Raw genomic sequence first — 19,960 nt, 5'->3', positions numbered from 1 at the left:
CCCTCAGCCCCACCGGTGCCTGTGACCCCCCCAGGGAGGAGGGTGCCCTGCTGCAGAGACGGGCGTGACAGAAACACCGCAACCCAAAGGAAACCTTTATTGGGGACTCTGCAGCCACCACACAGAACGTGGCATCTCTGACCCCTTCCTCCCTGTATATACATATACATACATCCGCGAGCCGGGACGGGGACGCAGCGGGGTTGTGGACAGGACCTGAGTCCGCAGGGCCGGCGGTGCTCGGTGCGGAGGGCTGCATCGCCCCGCTCTGAGCACTGCGGGTGGAAGGAGGCAAGCCCTGAAGCGTGGGACAGGCAAAGCCCAAGCCAGCAGCTGCCGCTGCGATGCCAAGTGAAGGTGGGCACAGGGCACACGACCACCATGGAAGCTGAAACCCACTGATTTTGCAGCAGTGGGCACTCTTGTCCACCCCAGCCCTCAGGGACAGAGCCGGCTCCAGTGTGGCAAGGCTCGGCAGCCGGCAGGCTGCTTCGTAGCCGAGGGCATCACGCCCTGCCGTGCCTGGGGCTCAGGAGACGGGCAGGGGCTGCTGGGCCTTCACCTGGAGAGAGAGCACGCGTGGCGATGAGGGGGAGCGCTGCGGGGACACGGGCGCACAGGCTGGGGACAGCCAAGGAAAATGGGTCCCTGTGCCCCACGCTGCACCCAGCTGAGCCCTGGGCACCCCCTCGCCCCGTCAGCCACCACTCTGCCGCAGAGCGTGGGGTGTCTGCTGTCTGTGCCCATCCCCAGGGCGTCAGGGCTCAGGTGCTCTGGCTGCTGGGGCGGACTCACCTCCAGGTTCGTCCTGGCCTTGCGCAGCGTGTTGCGGGTCCTGGTCACTGCGAGGGAGAGAGGGAGGGGGTCAGGGAGGTCCCCGCGCTGCGCAGCCGCCCCAGGCACACAGGGACACAGCCGGCTCGGCCGTGCCACCCCGCAGCGGGACCCACGTACGCTGGCTGACGATGAACTGCTCCATGCTGTCCTTCAGCTGGGCCATGCTGCGCAGCCGCTCGGCCATGCTCTGCAGAGCGTCCTCCCTCTCGGAGAGCTGGGCCTGCAGTGCCGCGATCTCACCCTGCAGTGTCTGCTCCTGGGAGCAGACGAGCGCAATGAGCTGGGTGCCCAGCCCAGACCACCCTGCCAGCCCCCCTGGCCCGGAGCTCACCTTGTCCCGGTGTGGGGCAGGGCTGCCGGGCAGCGCGGTGCCGCAGAAGGCGTCGAGGAGAGACACGCACTCCTCCAGGATGAGGTGCAGGGCGCTGGCGCTGCCCCAGAGGTGCCCCGCGCCCGCCCACCCCAGCACCTGTGGGAGACGGGTGCGAGAGCAGGTGCTGCCGGGGCACCTGTGTCCCACCGTGCCCAGCCCAACGCTGCAGGGCAGCACCTGCAGTGGCGCCTGGGGTCCGTCCACCCCACCCTGCCCACGCTTTACCTCCTTTCCCGGGAGCGGGCAGCCGGGCAGACCAAGCTGACACATCAGCTCGCCGGCCAGCACCTTCCCCTCCAGGATGTGCTGCTCCAGGGCCCGGTAGGTGTCCAGGGAGCCGATGGCGTGAGTCCCCGTCAGTCTCTCGCTCTTCCTCACCGGTGGGTCTGCACTGAGTGGCTCTGTGAGTCGAGCAGGGCAGGGTGAGGACCAGTGCCTGCTTCCCTTGCGGACCTCCCCATCCCATCCCAGGGGCTCGGCTCTGCCCTTGGGCTCTCCGTCCCTGCTCAGCAAGCGTGGTGCCACGAGTTTGTCAGGTCTCAGCAGCCCCAAGGCACGCGTGTGGGCAGGCTCTGGCACTCACCCTCCATCCGCCGGGCCACGGACGTGTCAGGGGGCAGCGCCGAGCTGGTGCCAACATCCCGCACAGGAGGAGATGGGAAGCAGCCTGGAACAAGAAGTGTCTGAGCCCCTGTGGATGGCCATAGCTCCGTGCCTGGGGCAGCTGATGGGCCAGCCCACCCTTGCTGCCCGCCTGCAGGGCCACCGCGTCCCTCCTGCTGCCTCGACAGGAGAGGTGTTGGGACCACCCAAGGGCTGCAGAGGGGCCAGGCACCCCAGGACCGGGAGCTGGGGCTGGTGGAGGGGGCTGGGTGCAGGTCCCATACCTGCACGGGTCTCGGCGGAGGGGCTGGGCAGGCTCTTGCAGAGGTGCAGCTCTGCACGCAGGGTCTGCAGCAGCAGGCTTTGCTCCTCACACTGCTGCTGCAGGAGCGTCGCCTTGTGCTGCAGCCTGCAGAGGGGTGACACATGGGTCCAGGGCCAGCCGTGCCACCCAGCCCTGCTGTCCCCAAGGCCACAGTGCCCCGAACCTTACCTGTTGTTGTCCTCCTGCAGAGCGCGCCGCTCATCCCGGAGCTGCCGGATGCTCTCTTGGCGCTCGGCGAGCTCCTCTGCCAGCCTCCGCTGGTCCCCACGCCTCTGGGCCAGCTCTGCTTCAGCCTCCCGCGCCTGGGAGTGGACAGCCAGGAGCGCGTCCTGCATCCGCGCCAGCTCTAGGCACGGAGAGCACGGAGGTGTCACCCTCACCCCACAGCCAGTGCCCTCTGGATGGTGGAGTCACCATCCCTGGAGGTGTTCAAAAAAACGTGTAGATGTGGCACTTTGGGAAATGGTTTAGCAGGCACGGTGGTGTTGGGGTGACAGTTGGACTTGATGATCTTAGAGGTCTTGTCCAACCTTAATGATTCTGTGATTCAGACCGGGGATGCTGGTGGCCTAGCCCTACCTTGGGAGAGGTGGTCACACTGGAGCCGCAGGGTCCGGTTGTCTTCACGCAGAGCCTGGTTCTCCCTGCTCAGCTGCAGCCCTGGCTCGGACCCCTGGGCATAGACATCGCTGGGCAATCCTGCAAAGGGGCACGGTGCTGAGTCTCTCTCCTGACACCCTGCTGTGCACGGGGTGGGTGTGCACCCCTGCAATGGGGTGTGCGAAGGCTGGGCCCCCCCCCAGAGCGCAGGGGTCCCCGGCGGCCCTGGCCCCCCTGCAGCACCGTACCGCTGGCCTTGCCGGTGAAGGCCAAGCAGCGTTCGAGCTGCTCCCGGAACCGGTCGTTGGTGCAGATGGACTCCTCAAGGCGCTGGCACAGGCTGCGGATCTCCACCAAGTGCTCCTCCAGCAGGTCCTCTCCTGGCACAGCCGAGGAGAAGGCTCAGGGCAGGGCTGAGCTGTGGCGCCTGCTCCGTGCCATCCCCACTCTTCTGCCCCACTCCAGAGCCACGTTCCGCAGCCATTTCGGTGCGGGGCTCCTGCCGGTTCCCCCACACCCAGCCGGGATGCCCCCGTGCTCTCCAGCATGGACCTTACCTGTCAGCTTCTGGCTGGAGGCGTACCCCGACGGCAGGGCCCCGTGAAGCAGCCGGCCGGGGCAGGGTACGTCCCAGTGGGCACGGGTCTCGGTGGCCCCGGGGATCTCAGGCAGGCTCTGCAGCACGTCGTGTTGGCAGAGCGATGCTGGGGCTTTGCTGCCCTCTCCCAAGGGGCCCAGCGGGGCTGCGGGCTTTGCTGGTGCCACGGGCAGCGTCACGGCTGCACGCACAGGGCAAAGCAGCGAAGAGAAGGAGAGTAAGGAGCAGGGAGGGAGAATGGGGGTAACCCAGTCCCTCCATGTGCTTCTTGCCCCCTTCTTGCTCTGCCCAACAGTGCAGCCCCATGCCCCCCCATGGTGATCCCCCAGCATCGACCTCCTGTCTTGGTCACACCCATTCCTCCTGAAGAGCAGAGGCTCTCCCAAGGCTTCCTGGTTACGTGACACAATTTGGAGGATCTCAGCCTCAGTCCTACCCATCAACTAACCAAACCAGCCCTTTCCCAGGGGCCCTGGGATGAGCAAGCACCCGCACCAAGGGCTAGAGCTGCCTCAGGCTGTGTCCATCCCACCCACCAGGTCCCCTCTTCTTGACAGCCATGTGTTCCCACCATCCCCCAGCCAGAGTGATGGGACCCAACCTTAAAGCAGCAGCCCCTGGTAGCAGGAGAAGGGTCAGGGCAGGACAGGCAGGACAGATTGGGCAGGGGGCCATGCAGCACAGCGCGGCACAGCGTGGCACGTGGGGCAGGCAGGGCCAACCCCAAGCCAGAGGCACAGGCTCACTTTCTCCCAGCTGCCTCTGGAGCACCTGCAGCTCCTGCTGCACCTCGGCCAGGGAGCAGATGGGGGTCCCACAGCAGCCCAGGAGCAGGGTGGCTGTAGGAAGAGGGGGCCCAGCAGGCAGGAAGGGGGGCAGCCCGGGCGACAGCGCAGGCAGAGGGGCACTAACGGGGTTGGACAAGGAGTCAAAGTGAAGGCCTGGAGACAGGAGAGAGAGATGGAGAGAGATGTTAGCGTGGCTCTGGCTCAGCCTGGCGGGGACCCCTCCTCCCCGGCAGCACTAGGACCCTGGCACGCCCTGAGCAGCCGAGTCCCTGTGTCCGGAGGCACAGCAGGCTGGGACAGCCCACATGAGGCCAGTCAGGTTCCAGCTTTGCAGGACTGTGGTACCACAGCAGGGCTTCCTGAGACGCTCCCCTGCAGCCCCGGGTGCTGTGTGCTCACCCTCCTCGGGCTGGCACTAGAGCACGGTGCTCCACGGGCAGCTCCTGCCCAGGCCTGATGGGCACCTATCACTGCAAGGACCCAGACGCTGCAGAGGGGCTGCAGGGACCCCCCCGGGCACCCCCCAGTACCTGCAAGTCGGGCAGGCTCCTCGTGGCACTGGCTGCACTCGCTGGCCACATCCCCGTCGGAGCATGGCTCCAGCCCCTCGGACACGAAGGAGGTGCTGGTGGCAGAGCGGGACGATTCAGAGGGTGGGCGGCTGCTGCCCGGGGACTCACAGCGCTCCTGCAGCTTCGCTTCCAGGCTCTCAATCACCTTCTCCTTCTCCTGGAGCTCCTGGCGGAGCCTGCGGAGGTGGCCCTTCACTGGAGCTGGCAGGGTATCCCACAGCCCTTCCCTGCTGTGCTGCGCATGCTCCAGCGTGACACCCCACACGCCGCGTCCCATCCCTGCCGCAAGGCTGCCCGGAGCCATGGGGTGCCCAGCCCGAGCCTGGGACTCCCTGTCCCCAGAGGAGAGGCAGCCACGGGATGGCCACCTGGAGCAGAGACCCTGAAGGCACCCCGCACCCTCACCCCATGAGCAGTGATAGCCCCATGCAGTGCAGGCCCCCCAAGCCCCCCCCGGGAACAGGTACCTGAGGATCAGGAGTTCGTGGCTGGTTTGATCCTCCCCATCTTGTCGATCTCCTGAAAAACCAAGCCAGGGAGGAGCCAGTCAGTGTCCCTGTGCCCCACGCTGCCCATCCCCAAACAGAGCCCCAGCAGGACAGCCAAGCTTGAAGCACGTAGCCCACATAGCATGAGGCCCCAGCCCTTCACAGCACCCACCAAATCATCCCTCCCCAGCCTGCCGTGCCCCACTATGACCAGCCCCAGTGTCCCCCCAGAAGGTACTTACTGATGCCCAGCTTGTCACTGAGCCTCTTGGCCAGCTGCCTGCTCTGGGCCAGCTGCTCCCGAAAGCCCTGGCCCAGGTAGTAGTCGATGTCAGTGCCGCGGAGGAGCTCCTCGAAGGACTGCAGGGCATCGCGCAGGTGCTGGGCCAGGATGCGGCTCACCCCGCGGCCCTCCTGCAGCGTCTGCCGCAGCTGGCAGAGCTCCCGAGCCTGTGCCTGGATCAGCGAGTCGTACTTCCTAGGGGGATGGGCAAGCAGGGGTCCGCAGGGCTGCCAGCCCCCCCTCCGCAGAGCACGGCAGAGATGGGGTGCCCTGGGGGAGGCTGCGCACTGTCCACCGTGCCCCACCGTGCAAATGCCCCAGGAGCCCACACAACAAGAAGCCATGGCCTTGGGCAACCCCTGGAGATCCCGGCAGCCCCCCGCCCGGCCCCGATCCCCACCGCCATACCCTGGCCAGGTGGCAGATTGCAGCTCCTTTTGCAAACCCCCTCCAGGCTTGGCGACGGGCAGCTGCGCTTCGAGCAGGGCAACGCGGCGCATAAGGTGCTGCAGGTCACGGTGCGTCCGCAGGGCAGGCGGGCAGAGGGTGCCACAGCCGTCCGACTGCCAGCCCTCGTCCTCATCCGTGAGGCTGTGGGACGGGGAGGCCAGGGCCACGGGACCCGGTGGGGGATGCTCCGCGCTCGAGGTGTAGCCGCTGGTGATGGAGACGGAGCGGGCACGGCGCTGCAGGCTCTGGATCACCTTGTTGGCATTGAGTAGCTGCGCCTTGAGGTCCTGGATGTGCTGGTGCAGGGCCCCCACATCTGCTGGACCCGCAGCTTTCCGGGCAGACTTGCCCACCCCAGGCATCCCTGGCCGGCACAGGGATGCCGGCTCCTCGCCCAAGCTGGGCTCGCTGAACACATCTGGCTCCTCGCACTCTGCAGAGGAGACAGAGCACCATGTCGCTTTGCCATGCCAGACAGGCAAGGCAGAGGGATCCCTGGAGCTGCTGGCTGTCCTTACCGGGGCTGGTGGTCTCATCCCGGTCAGCTTCGGTCTCACTTCGCCCACATGTCTCATAGCCCAGGTCCTGGAAGTCTACCTGCACTTGCTTGCTGAGCTGCTGGGCGTGGGGTTCACCTGCCGGGCAGCCCTGTCAGCTCAGGGTGTCCCCCTGGGCAGGGTTCACCATCCCTGCCCCACACACAGCACCATGCACCGGGCTCAGCACGGCCCCCCCATCCCGCCCCAGGGTTTGAACTCACAGAGTAGGACGTGGTACTTCTCCAGCTGCTCGGCTTGTGCCCGCACAGTGGCTTCCGAGGCGGCGAGTTTGTCCTGCAGCTCCTGGCACTGCCTTTGGCCCTGCACCACCTGCGAGCGCAGCTCCGCGCCCAGCCCCGGCCAGCCCGTGCCAGGGGCCATGCCCTCCACCTGCCACACGGGAGATGGGTTGTGAGCTCCCCACCTCCACCATCGTCATCATCATCATCATCCCCGTCCCGGTCTCCTGGGCCAAGGGCACTTACATGGCTCCCATTCCCTCTGCCCAAGGTGCCAGGACAGGGTCTCTTGAGCACATCATCCTGGGATTGTGCCTCCAGCACTGGGCATCTGGCGGGCACAGCTGCCCTCTCTGCCGGGACCCCCTGGCCATTGACGCTGCCACCAGCCCGGCGGTCCCCAAGGGTGCTGCGGCTCTTCCGCTGCAGCCTGCGGGGCTCCGGGGCCAGGGAGCTGCCCAGCCCAGCCTCCTCCGGCTCCCCGCTCTCCAGCAGCAACGTGGCTTCACCCATCCGCTCCTTCAGCTCCGCGTTCTCCAGGCACAGGCTCAGCATCGCCTTCCTGGGGGCACGTGGCAGTGTGAAGGGCCGGCAGCGGCCGAGACACGGGGTGTCCCCTCAAGCTCCCGCCATCACCCGCCGGCCCACATCCCGGGGCTCTTGCCTGATGTGGGAGACAGAGGAGAAGCCAGCTTCCTCCAGCTGCGCCTTCAGCTCCCGCAGCTCCTCTTCCGCCCGCAGCTCCCGCTCCAGCGTGGTCAGTGCCGTGCTCCCTGTCAGGGCCCTCCCAATGCCCCCGCTTTCCTTAGGGGCCCGGGGGCTGCTCTAGAGGGACAAAGACAGAGGGTGACAGGGACATTGCCAAAGGACGTGGTGCAGCAGCGGCGCAGTGCCCAGCTCTGCCATCCCTGTTCCCAGTGCCACGCTGACCTTGCTCACGTGCTGGGTTGCCCCACAGTGGGCTGCCTCCTCCTTGGTGCCGTCAGTGAAGGTGGTGCTGGAACCATCACAATCTGTGCCAGTGGCCTGTCCTAGGAGACAGCACAGCACAACAGGGGGTTTTACACCGTGGCAATGGCAGAACTGCCTCTGTCCCCTCTGCCTTGGTGACCGACCGGGCAGCCTCGGGGAAGGTGCCTGATGCCAGGGCATTCCCAGTGGAGCAGAGGGCTCCCCACTGTTCCTGTGCCCTGCCAACCCCTCTCTGCCCCACAGAGCCGAGCTAGGGCTGTGCTTTTCCGTCTGCACAGAGCTCTGCTCCTGGCCCCTTGGTGCACAGCCTGGGGCAAGGGCTTCGGCTCAGGCTGCCTGGGCTGGGCCATGGGTGTACCCCCAACCCCTCTTCTCCCTGGCAGAGAGGAGCTTGTGCAGGGCCCCACACCAGCCCCCGGGACTGTGCAGGGCCAGGTTTCGCAGCTGCCTGTGCCCCCGAGGAGATGGAGCCGCTTTGCCCATGGCCAAAACCAGCACCATCAGGTCTGGAACTCCCAGGCAAGGCTGAACACAGAGCAGGGGAATGAGGAGAGATCCTGGCAGGAGCAGAGAGACCAAACATTGCTGGGGAAGGAGAAGCAAGCAGGGACACCTCACTGCCCAGCCTGGGCAGACATCACCCTGCGCAGTGGAGCCTGTTCACCCAAGCAGCCGTGCCCAGGGAGCAAGGGCAGCCATCACGGAGAAGCACCGTCCCGGGAGCAAAACGCTTAGAGGCGGCTGGAAGCAGCAGCAGCACCCCAGAGAAGCAGCAGCTCCTACGGGTGGCATTCAGCACGGCCAAAGCACAGCCCCGTGAGCCCCCAGGGACACAGCCTGCCAGGTGTCAAACCATCTAGGGCTGCATCTCGATGGCTGCAAAGCCCTGAAGTGCGAGGGGATGTAGACCCCCAGCTGCGGGCTCTGCTGTGGGGCTGAGGGCCCTGTGCACAGGGGTCTCAAGGTGGGTGGGCAGGGTGGGTCACAGCCAGCACAGCTGCCCCGGGGACATGGGGGAACCACCTCTTGTGGCAGAGCACCCTGATTGTCACCACAGCCCACAGCTCCGCACAGCTCCCAGCGCTCCAGGACTGGGGCAGAAAAAAGGAGCACAAACCTCAAGGGGAAAAAAACCAAAAGAAAACAGGGGAAGAAGAGGAAAGTGGTGCGGTGGGAGCAGAGAAGCGTGCACGCAGGGCAGAGTGTGCCCAGGCTGCTGTTCACCCAGTGCTTGAACCCTCCATGGCAGCAGGACACCAGGGTGCCAAGGCAAAGGAACAGGGGCTGCTCAGCTCGCTCTGTGTTACCAGCGAAGGAGACTGGCGATGCAGCCCCAGCACTATTTTCCACAGGCTCCAGTCCTTCACACCTAGCCTGAAGGCAAAGAGAAGCAGTCGAACGGCTTGAAAATGGCACGTGGCCTGCAGGCACAGGACAGCCGAGAGCACTGGCTGCACTGGAAGTCTTCGCACTGCTGGGAAGAAGGGAAGGGCAGCAAGGGAAAGGGGGGGAGGAAGGAGAGACCTCCACAAAGAGCTATGAGACAGCACAAAGCACCGGACAGTTTGACAGAGGCTGCTCTCAGGCATAGGATGCTCAGGCTGGTCCTCCTGCGGGGCAGAGGAGCGTGCAGTCAGGGAAATCAGGGATGAGAGGAGGCCCCAAAGAACAGAGTGGAAAAGTTAGGACACCTCAGCCTGGGCCAACGCTCCCCCTGGGGCACTGTACAGCAGAGATGGTACCAGAGGCCAGGGACAGATCTGCAGCAAAGCACAGAAGAGACAGGAGCTGCTGGAGCACCAGCCAAGACTTCCCTCATGCCAAGGAGCCTGTGCTGGGCTCCACGGTAGCCAAGGGACAGGGAGCCAGCCAGGCGTCAGAGCCAGGATGGAGGAGGGAAGGTGGAAAGGTAAGGACAGGGACACAATGGCTCCTACACAGTGGGAGGCAGAAGGAGAAAGAGGAGATGGTGCTACACAGAGAAGTGAGAAGAAGGGAATGAGATGAAACACAAGAAAGGAGAAGCAAACCAAGTACCAGGGCTGCCCGGCAGCCACCAGCTGTGTCCCTTCAGGCCACAGGAGAACTGCTGAACTCACCACACAGCTACGTGCCGATGCAGGGGAGCAGTGCCGACCTGCTGCACATGACAGGAGAGCTGTGCTGCCTCCTAGCCCTGTCTGGGCTAGGGAAAAGAGGACCTGTGCATGGGTGCAAGGCACGGGACAGGCAGTGCCATACACAACGGTCACAGGGAGATGTGCAGCAGAGCAGGCACAGGTCCAGGTGGTGCAGCCCAGCGAGACGGAGCTCTTCTGCTCCACCCACTCCTAGTTCAGCTCCCCCAGCAAGCAGAAGCAAGTGCTCAGAGGTAGAAAATTCACTCCTGACACCTTGGGAAGTGAGTATGAGGGTGAGCATGTCTCAAGTATGAGGCAGCTGATCCACAGCCCGCAGCACAGGGGAAGCGCCGGTCATCGGAAAGCTGTTGCTATTGTTTTTCAGCTCTCACACCAGCCCCAACACTCACAGGGGAGGTGAAAGATGCCCTAGAAAGGGTATGCAGTGGTGACAAGTGGGACTGTCCCCAGCAAAGTAGAAACAGGGCCCTGCCCATTGCCCAAGGGGCATGTGGAGCCTGTGAGATGTGCGCATACAAGCGAGGGAGCAGACCCAGCCCAGACCCTGGGAGCAGGGACAGGTCTCGGTCACCCCAAATCTGCTGCCAAAAAGAGGAGGACGTGCTCCCTTGAAGGCACTCAGAAGCCAGGCTGAGACAACTTACAATGGGGGAGGGGAAGAAAGAAGTAAAAAGTCAGTAAAATCATCACTACTGGAGTAGGATTTGGTTTAAGCATAAAATGAATGCTTGGTTCTACACTCCAGACTTGCGCAAGTGCCCCAGGAAGTGCCACCAGGTCTCATGGCCCTTCTCAGATTCTCTGGAACCCACTTTTGCACATACCCCTTCTCCTTTTGGGGCAGCTGCCATCAACCCAAGAGGGGGATGTCCCTGGGTAAGAAAAACGGTGAGGGAATACAAAAACTCACACTCATGCACTTGGGAGATGACAGAGAACGTCTGGTGTTTCCTTCAGAGAAAGGGAATCTTTATTTGGCCCATGGGGGTGGGAGGAGAAGGGAGATGAGGGAAATCAACTAAAATGGAATGATTTGAATGTGCAAATGCATCAGTGGCCACCAGGCTGGGTCAGACTGGAACACACACGGGACACAGGTGGATTGCACTGATCGCCGTTCCGAAAGCAGCTCAAAAATGAAACAACAAAAAAAGCCCTGCACCAGTTCTATCGTACCATTACTAAGCACCAAAGCAACCCTCCCAGAGTCAGTGAGACAGGCTCGCTCGGTTAGTGAACTGTTTCCGTGGCAGGCGGGCGAGCGTCAGTGCTCAGAAGGCATGCTGGGGTAGGACTCTCACACGCTCCTGTTCCCCACCTCCTCTGGTGCCCTGCGTCTCCAGCCTGCTCAAACGCTCCAGGCTTCTTCCAAGAGCTTCTTCCAGCTGTCCCCGGAGCTCCTGGACCCCCTCCAGCTCCACCTGCAGAGTGTGGTCTCTCGCAGCGCTAAGCAGACATGCCGCACAAGAGGGAAGAGGGTTAGACAGGCTGCAGCAAGCGCACACCAAATTGGCTCCTCCATCCAGGACTGCCGCTTACTCCAGGCACAGGCCCTGCACACTCCCCAGGCAGCTCGGCCACCTCCTGTCTCACCTCTAAGCCTCCCCGGAGAACGGCCATCCCCAAAAAAGGCTCCAGACCCTGGTAGGGGACTCCTAGGCACAGCTGTTCCTCAGTGCTTACCCAAGCACTCCACTTATGTGCTCTCTTGCTATCAGGTAGCTCAAATATCCCAGAGCCTGCAGCCCCGCGAAGGGCAGGAGATTAGTGCGGAGGACAGAGAATGCAGGCTGCACTGCACCGCGGGACAACCGCCGGGATAAGCACCTAGATAGATCCTTATTGGCCCAACAGTTGGCTGGGGATTTGACAGCAGCCTCTGAAAGGCGGCCAAGTGTGGGTGGGAAGCTGAGCCGGGAAGAGATAAGCCACGGAGCAGAGATGGAAATCTCAGGGCCTGAACAAGAGGTGGCAATGGGGGAAGTCTGCATAGCACTTCAAGCTGGCCACTGCAGCCTCTTCAAGGGAAGAAGGCAGCCTAAAACTTGGACTCCCAGAGCTGCATTTGTCCCTCCTCCCCACTGCGGGCTCACAGACTTGCAGAATGATCACTGCTTCAGCGACTGTCCCACTGGACCACCCACGCTTGCCCAGCAGCGGATCAGAGCAGCCTTGCTTACCTGTCTGGGTGTGTGTGAAACTTTACCAGGCTGCCATAGAGCTGCCTCTCTGCCTGGAGAGCCTCATTTAACCGGTTCCTTTCAGCCACCAGCCCTTCCAGCATCAGTAACAACTGGGTGGAGAGAACAGACAAAATGCAACAGTGAGAGGCAGAAATAAATGGAGGCATCTGGCTGCCCCAGAGAAACAGGGCCTTCCCCTTCCTCTCTTGCTTGTGCCCAAGTGATCAAGATGATCTGTGTCACCCCTGGAATCCCCAAAGATTCTGCTCTTGAGACAAGTGCTAATGGGAACTTTGTATCCCCATATTCTACACAGCCAGCTTCCCAGAACAACCACATCTCAGCATATCCATAGGCTGAAAAAAAAGCCTCGTAACTGAGCCCCAGCAGAAATATCAACACATCCAAGCTTGTCCCACACAGCACGCTACCTGCTGCTTTCTGTTTCCAGTAGCCTCTTGTCCTTGTGACTCTGCTATGGCCACTTTCTCCCGAAGCACCAGCACTTCTTGTGTCAGCCTTTCCACGGCTGGAATTTCTTCGGGATCCACCAGCTGCATCTGCAGATCCTGAAACCCAACAGCAGGAGGGCTCAGTGAAGAAGGGATCAGTAACAAGGACAGCTGGACCTTCGTAACCCTCCCTGGAACGCAACTGCCAAAAGTTTCCAGAGTTTGGGAAGACCCAGGTCTCCAAAGAAAGAAATGTCAGAGCACCCGGAGCAGGCACAGACAACAGCCTGGAGCAAAAACTGAGAAGAGACACAGTGCGCTCTGTTTAAAGGACTCGAACAAGGGTGTTCAGTACACAAGGAGCAAAAAGCCAAATAACAACACTGGGGGGGGTTTGGCCTTTGCTTTCTGGACAAAGTAACACAGAGGAGTGCTGGCAAACCAGCAGCGATACTATCCACGGACAGCCAGCCACAATACTCTGAGGATCTGGGGGAAGAAGAAACTCCTCTGCAGTCTTCCCAGCCAGAACTGACCCAGCACAGCGTGCTATCTCACCTTGATGAGGTCCTCTTTGATCTGGATGGTCCTGGTCAAGGACTCTATATCTGAGGCCTGCACCTGTAGCTCTTCCTCCTGCGTGGCCACAACAGATTGGAGAGCAGCGAGCTCCCGCTACAGAGAGAAGAGAAGTCCATGAAAAACTTCAGAAAGCCAAAACCCCGCTGCAAGATGCTGCCCCATTTCTCTCACTGGGGGTACCCTCGTAACAGGGGAGGCCAAAACCTCCCGTGAGGGGCAGGCCAATGGTCTCCTGTAAGCAAGGGAGATCAGCACAGGCTCCATCACAAGCTCACCCTGCTTTCCCTTTCCTTCTTTGCCATTAGCTCCAGCTCCTCTTTGGCATTAACAAGATCCTTCTCCAGCTCTGCTGCCGACGTCGTACCTGCAAAGACAGCTTGGTTACTGCAGGGTTACCGTGTGTCAGCTCTGACCCCAGGATCAGACAGAATCCCTCTCTGGCAAGACAGGTCTACAATGCTTGCACTACTCATCACACTGCCTCTTAGTAAACACTCTTCTTCCCTGCTTGATCCCTAACCAGCAGCCCAAGGTCCCAGGCCTGCTGTCCCACCCCTGGCAAAGTTCACACATCCTGGCCCCAAGGCAAAACCCAAACCAACTGCACTTATCTCAGCCCAGCGTGAAGCATAAAGTCAAAACCCCCCACTGGGGAGCATCAGCTCTTGAGCAGAAGCACCCCACCTCAAACCTGACACCAGCCTTTCTTCTTCCCACAACCCCATCCCCAGACGTCCCTGAACCATCACCCAAAGCGGAGGCACAGCTGTATTTCAAAAGATTCACTCTTGCTCAAAGCTCTTTACTCTCTCACAGTTTCACGTAACCATGCTTCCCCCACAGCAAAAAGCCCTGTTTGGGGACCGCAAAAGAAGCTGTCACCACACTCACCTCCCTCTGTCATGCAGCTGCTGTCCCCCTGCAGGGGTCCGGCAATGGCTGTAGCTCCACAAGCTCTTTGCAGTACTTCCTGAAAACACAAAAGCCTCTGGGTTTGCACCTTTATGGGGAATCTAGCACTCACAGCTTCCCCAGAACTCCAGGAGTGCAGCAAAACGGCCAGCTGCTTTGTTGATGCTCCGAAACGTGAGAAACCAACGAAGGGGATCTAGTCAGGCAGTGGGAACAAGTGAACTGCACCCAACCTAGAAGCTGTATGTGTGGGCAACAGGGCTATGGCCTTGTTTTATTTTGCACTAGGAGGTTGCTGGCAGTGAGTATCTTCATAGTAGGGACTAAACAGGTTTCACCCAACTGCAGAAAAAAAACATCTTTCAACTGAGACTCTACAGAGACCTACATCTCCATCCAAAGATGTGGCCCAGAGGGATCATGCAGGAAGCAAAACAGAGCTTGGCCCATATACATGTCCCTGGAAGTCTCTAGACCTCACTTTGATCCTGGGAATAGAAACCAGCAACCTGTTTACAGCTGCTTAAAAATGTCTAACCTGTCAGCTCACCATTAACAGCTGCTCACGTAGGAGCACAACATATGTGGCCTTGGAGTTGTGTTCAACCTCAAAGGGGTTTTTAGCAAAGCTGCTTTAAAAATACCAACTCCAATTGTGGAAGAGACAGCAAACAGCCAGCAGGCTCTGCCAAGAATTAGTGGGACCTAAAATTAGCTCTCTTGTCCCCTCCAGAATGTGACAATGTCAGGGAGGGGATTACAATACAGTGAGGCAGCCCAGCCCAAGGAAGGACTGGGTCAATGCTGAAGGTTAGAGGGTGGATTTCTTTCATACTCTCACGTGCCCTCAGGACTTAAATACTGCCTGATCAAAACCAAAGGAGACACTGAGTGACAAAGGCTCGTGGAAATCAAGATCGGAACATCCAGGCAGCATTTCTGCCTCTCAGTTTCTTCTCGTCCTCCTATGGGAAGCCTCTCCCCTAATCCCATTTTCATTTCTATCATTCTCTGTGGTGCTCCCCTCTCTCCCATTTCTTCCTGTGGCAATCAGTTGTCTGTGGAGCCCCAAGGCCAAGGGCAGAGAAACAGTGCACAATTCTTACTTGTATGGGCTGTTTGTCCTGCTTCAACAGCCTGGCACCAGCCAACTGGGTCCCGACAGTCTCCTTCCCCAGCACATGCTGCCGCAGGAGTTGTAACTCGCAGCTTCTTTCAGCCAAAGCGTTCGCCATCTTCTCAGCAGCCGTCTGATTGAGCAGGAAAAATAGGGGAAGACATGGCTGTGATCAGGAGTGGAACCCCTGTTCCTCACATTCCTTAGGGACTAAGGGAAACCATCTCAATCACTTGAGACTAGAAGTGCTCTGCAAACCAGCCTGGGGGCTACTGCTGCTGGCCACTCAGAGTGATTCCACTGCAGCCCTTCCCTCTCTACTTGCCAGACAGCTGCAGCAAGGCTCAGCCTCTTGGCCCACAGAGGAACAAGCTCCTCAGCCTCTCTCACCCATTCAGGCGTGGAGAAAGACAGAGGATAGGCAGAGAGGAGGAGACAGTGCTTGGCCTTTAAGCCCCCTTTTTACTAAAGGGAACGCCACGCAAATTATCTTGGGTGACACTGAACCGCATCTAGTGTGCAAGAGGAGGCACAGCAGAAGCTGTGCTCTTTAAGTGGCTTTTACATGCCCAAGATCATGCGCTAGAGTTTGACTAACATGTAAGTTAAGAGGCAATGAGCAGAGCTCACTCAGATATCCATGTTACACACGAAACAGCTCAGAGTCTCTCTTTCTGGTCTGGTAACACCAACATCCACATGAAGCAGTGACCCTCCTACGGTCCCTCTGCTGCTCCAAGCCCAGGAGCACAGATATCTAAGAGGATTTGCACCACACACAAACTCTGCCCAGTCCACTTAAGGACAGGGACCTGACATCCGAACACTGCTACAAGAGCTGCTGCTTCATAACTGCTCCCATCTGATGGGTCGAGACTCCTGTGGTCCTTCAACATTCAGCACCTCCACCAGGCTGCACCAACAGCAGCTGGAGAGCAGTTCACATTTGCTTAATGCAAGGCAGAGCCATCCACCCCAGCCTCCCCACAACTCACTCTGCTCTGCTGCTCCTTGGTGCTCACGGCCTGCAGCAGCTCTCGGATTTCAGCATCATGCTCCATGGTCTGACGGTTCCTGTCACTGAGGAGATCCTGCAGCATTTTCTCCTTGTGCTGGAGACGCAAGCACAGCTCCTCTGCTACTTCACTCTGTCCTGGGCCCAGCTTGCACAGCAGAGTTGCTGTAAGCTCCTGAACAAGGTGGACAGGGAGAGATGGAGAGACATTGCTACCATCAAACTGCAAGCTGTTCAAGGACAAACAGCTCTTCAGCCTGGGTGCAGCTGAGAGAGTAACATCTTGGCACGCACAAATATTTCCAGGTCCCAAAAGCAGCCAACTTCCAAAGCACTGGGCACAGGTTCAAGTGTCCTCCTGAGAGGCAGGCAGCCAGGAGGCTCTGGTCTGGGACCACACACTCTGCAGACAAACTGGTTGAAGGCTCAGGACGCCAAGCTAAGGCCTTACCTCCACTTCCTTGTTCCTGTCATGCAGGCAGGTCTGCAGCTGCTGGATGATCCCCTCCTGCTCCTTCTGCCTGCTGCAGGATTTGGCCTCGATCTCTTCCTTGAGCCAGCGGAGGTTTTGGCAGGTTGTTGAGACCTGCTCTAGTTCCAGGGTTTTGGCTTTCAGGAGGCTCTCCAGGCTCTGGGGACCACAAGAGAAGCAGCTCAACCAGGGACAGAGACTTAATCCTGAATTAAACAGAACTGGAAATACCAGCCTCTCCTGCTAGTGGAGTCACATAGATTCACCCCTGTCCTCTCCAGACACCACATTCACCTCTGCGTCCAGCTCAGAAACAAGAGTGACCCAGAACTTGCCCCGCACACAGGGCCACAGGAAGGCCAACACCCTGCAGCCACTGTCCCCAGCAACAACCAGAGCACTCACAGGAAGGTTGGTCCAGCACCACGCCACAGCCAGGCTGGACTCTGCATGCCCAGGTACAAGCACTCACGTGAATGGTGGCCTCGTTGCTGGACAGGACATTGTGCAGTCTCTCCAGGTCACTTCCACGCTCCCTCACTGAGAGACGGAGCTGTTGCAGTTCTTGCTCCTTCTTCTCCAGGGCACAGAACTTCTCATCTACTGCTCGCTACGGTGAGAGGGGGTGATGGCTTAGAATAGGGTAGTCAGGCTCTGTAGCCCACCACTGACTGTGTGGGGCACATCATCTCTCCCTTTCAGGGAGCTCCTCTGGAAGGCTGAGCCATGAAGAGCATGTAGAAGACATGGTTACCCCTGGGGTCAGCCTGGGGCTGCACCGCTGATGGTAGCCCAAAGGCTGAGCCTCAGGGAAAATCGAGACACCACCGACAGACTGTGCTCACCTCCAGAGCAGCATCCCTGTCGCTGACTCGCTGCTGCAGTTTCTCCAGCATGGCATTCACAGCTGCAGGGCTCTTGTCCAAGCTTTGCTGGCATTGCAGAAGCTCCCTCGATTCCTAGAGGTCACACACAACCCCTCCTAGTACAACTGTCTGTCCAGAAACTCCCCCTAGGAGCAGCACTGGAGAATCAGGGCTAACTACCTCCACCCTACCCTTGCTCTACCCCCACATTAAAGGGTGGTAGAGTCCCAGCAGCTGGGGCCGGTTGACTAGACCTGCCAGGGCTCACCAGGCATTGCTGTGGGCTGAGGTACTCGGATACCTGTGCCTTCTTCCTCATCTTGGGAGCCCAGAAGCATCGCTTTCCTTCCCTTCTTCGAAGGGCGTGCGTGAAAGCTACAGGCTGACTTTTGCATCACCGGATACCAAAGGAGGAGCAGGGGCCCTGGCTTGTTGTGCTCAAATTGAATCTTTCTGCATCTCACCTGCAGAAGCTGTTCCTTGCGAGCCAGATGCTGACTCAAACGCTGAACTCTCTGCCCCTGGGCCTGCAGCTCACGGCACTTCTCCCACTCCACAGTCTGCAGATGCTGAGCCTTGTCCTGCAGCTCTGCCTGCAGCTGCTGTACCACAGCCCGCAGCTCCTGTGAGGGAAAAGCACATACCTTGGCAGCCAGTCCTCAACAGACCTGTACACAGCTGGCCAATATGAAGAAGCTAAGAGCAACAAGGGCTGTGGGAACAGCCAAAAATGCTCTGCAATACTACAGCTTTCACATCTCAAATCACACTTCCATGCTGATGGTCCAAATTTATTTCATTTCCCAGGGTTTCCATCCATCTACATCGCTTGCTCTGGCCACAGGCAGAGCTCTGCAGCCAGTCACAGCTAACCTGTGCAGCAGGGGACATTAACTTTGTAACACCCAAAAAAAACCCACCAGATCGGACCTTTGCAAGAGCCAAAGACATACAAGTGACAACATACACACTACTAAGTGTCTTTCTTGATTCTAAATCCTCAGATATGAACCTATGGAGGCTGGAGAATTCTCCCTGCCACACGTGACAAGGGGTTAGCCAAGTGTGCCCAGACTGGTGTAGGCAGAAGGGATGGATGAGAGTAGTACTGACTACATCAGTGCTGCTTACGTTGTGCAAACCCAGGGACTTGCAGGCTGTGCTTGTCATACCTGGTTGTGTTTCCAGGTTGCCTCTTTCTGCTGCTCTTCCTCATGCACTATGGTCTCTAGGAGCTGCGTTGCTCTCCTGGCTTCAGCTAGTTGATGCTCTTTCTGGCGCTGAGCTCTTTTCAGTTTCTGCACCTCCAGCTTGGTGCAGAAAAGCGTGTTCTGAAGATCTAGCAGGGACATTTGCTGCTCCTGCGACGAGAGTGGGCTCTCCGACATCTATACAAGAGTGGGAAGCAGAGAACCTCATAGATTCACTTCACGAGAGGAATTTAAAAACCACGATCCCTATAGAACGAAACCTGATGTACTTGAAGCTTTCCAGGGATGTACCTGCAACTGTCCCATATGGCTTCTGTGTAACATGTCCTGCAGCTTGGCCATTGTCTCGTTCTGCCCTTCAATGACATGGTATAGCTCTTCTGTCTACGAGTCAAAGGACAGAAAGCCCAGTCATTGGCAAACCAAGCACAAACCCTCCCGTCCCAAGCCTCCAGCGTGGATTATGACACATGACAGCACAACATGAAAGACCTGCGCAAGAAATAATTTAATGAGATCCAGGATGCCTAGCAATGGCTTGAGCATTCCTTTTCAGCCACTGCCCACAGGGCTAGCAACCTTTCCTCTTTCGGTGAGCACCATCCTGTCCACCCAAAACTATTACCTTACTCTCTTTGCTCTTCAGGGCCTCATTCAGACTCTGGATTGTACGATCTTGCCGTTGCGACATTTCTCGGACAGATTTTAATTCAAAATTCAATTCATTCAGCTTTTCCTGTAACACCTGAAGACAGAAACATGTTGCTTTTTTAATCCTGCCTAACGCTCTACATAAACACTCTTAGGACTCCCTCCACTCCTTACTCAAGTCAATTTAGCCCAGGTGTTCACCAGATCAAGATCAACAGGGCTGCCTGAGTCTGTAAACACTGTTTGAGCTGGGTGGAGACTGGTGAATAAACACAAAGCCTTCAGTCCCTCCACAGGACTGTTCCAGCGCTTCTGGTCCCTCCAGTGCAGCCCCCCATGTGCAGGGTGGAGGTTCCAGGCTCGGCTTCACACACCATAGTGCCTCCACATACTGCAGGAGAGTCGTGCTCGGACTGCCCAGCAGCCTTCCCAGCTGCTGTCATTTGTTTCTGTTCCTTTAAGAGCGAAGGGCTGCTTCATGGAGAAGCTACGCATTCTAAAAACCATTCCCTTTGCTTCTGAGCACCTTCAGAGCACTGCAGCTGCCCCTTTACAATCCTCCATCTCCTTCTCTTGCTGCCTCCTTCAACGACCCAGGCACTCTTGCAGCAACTGCTGGTCTAGGTAATTCTACGTTTGATCAGATCAGTGGCTTAACTGGCCTCAGCACAACAGAGTCTAGCCAGTGCCA

At 59.1% G+C, this 19,960-nt stretch overlaps 1 protein-coding gene across 6 annotated transcripts in view; it reads right to left on the bottom strand.

Annotated features, from left to right (window-relative positions):
* Nucleotides 1-65: 65 nt before the first annotated feature.
* Nucleotides 66-19,960, bottom strand: part of PDE4DIP (phosphodiesterase 4D interacting protein) — a 34,181-nt gene continuing 14,286 nt past the window's right edge. For 4 of the 6 annotated variants that reach the window (XM_075422413.1, XM_075422412.1, XM_075422408.1 and 1 more), the window contains 35 exons: nt 19,244-19,363; nt 18,910-19,002; nt 18,580-18,795; nt 17,872-18,030; nt 17,387-17,500; nt 17,014-17,151; nt 16,521-16,700; nt 16,050-16,244; nt 15,044-15,187; nt 13,917-13,995; nt 13,301-13,389; nt 13,002-13,118; nt 12,423-12,560; nt 11,989-12,101; nt 11,127-11,254; nt 7,626-7,726; nt 7,360-7,520; nt 6,942-7,257; nt 6,678-6,846; nt 6,436-6,552; nt 5,876-6,350; nt 5,427-5,662; nt 5,164-5,215; nt 4,655-4,872; nt 4,083-4,277; nt 3,296-3,517; nt 2,987-3,118; nt 2,718-2,837; nt 2,307-2,484; nt 2,098-2,222; nt 1,794-1,877; nt 1,169-1,611; nt 955-1,093; nt 796-842; nt 66-562 (listed from right to left, as the gene is read on the bottom strand). In XM_075422413.1, the coding sequence (XP_075278528.1) occupies nt 530-562; nt 796-842; nt 955-1,093; nt 1,169-1,611; nt 1,794-1,877; nt 2,098-2,222; nt 2,307-2,484; nt 2,718-2,837; nt 2,987-3,118; nt 3,296-3,517; nt 4,083-4,277; nt 4,655-4,872; nt 5,164-5,215; nt 5,427-5,662; nt 5,876-6,350; nt 6,436-6,552; nt 6,678-6,846; nt 6,942-7,257; nt 7,360-7,520; nt 7,626-7,726; nt 11,127-11,254; nt 11,989-12,101; nt 12,423-12,560; nt 13,002-13,118; nt 13,301-13,389; nt 13,917-13,995; nt 15,044-15,187; nt 16,050-16,244; nt 16,521-16,700; nt 17,014-17,151; nt 17,387-17,500; nt 17,872-18,030; nt 18,580-18,795; nt 18,910-19,002; nt 19,244-19,363 (5,586 nt within the window). In that variant the 3' untranslated portion in view covers nt 66-529. The remainder of the gene's footprint in view (nt 563-795; nt 843-954; nt 1,094-1,168; nt 1,612-1,793; nt 1,878-2,097; nt 2,223-2,306; nt 2,485-2,717; nt 2,838-2,986; nt 3,119-3,295; nt 3,518-4,082; nt 4,278-4,654; nt 4,873-5,163; nt 5,216-5,426; nt 5,663-5,875; nt 6,351-6,435; nt 6,553-6,677; nt 6,847-6,941; nt 7,258-7,359; nt 7,521-7,625; nt 7,727-11,126; nt 11,255-11,988; nt 12,102-12,422; nt 12,561-13,001; nt 13,119-13,300; nt 13,390-13,916; nt 13,996-15,043; nt 15,188-16,049; nt 16,245-16,520; nt 16,701-17,013; nt 17,152-17,386; nt 17,501-17,871; nt 18,031-18,579; nt 18,796-18,909; nt 19,003-19,243; nt 19,364-19,960) is intronic. The other 2 variants (XM_075422409.1, XM_075422410.1) reach the window with 2 other exon arrangements.

This window comes from Opisthocomus hoazin, chromosome 6 (assembly GCF_030867145.1).
Source record: "Opisthocomus hoazin isolate bOpiHoa1 chromosome 6, bOpiHoa1.hap1, whole genome shotgun sequence".
NCBI lineage: Eukaryota > Metazoa > Chordata > Aves > Opisthocomiformes > Opisthocomidae > Opisthocomus > Opisthocomus hoazin.
The sequence above is the reverse complement of the archived record's forward strand: the minus strand, read 5'-3'. Positions and strand labels throughout refer to the sequence as shown.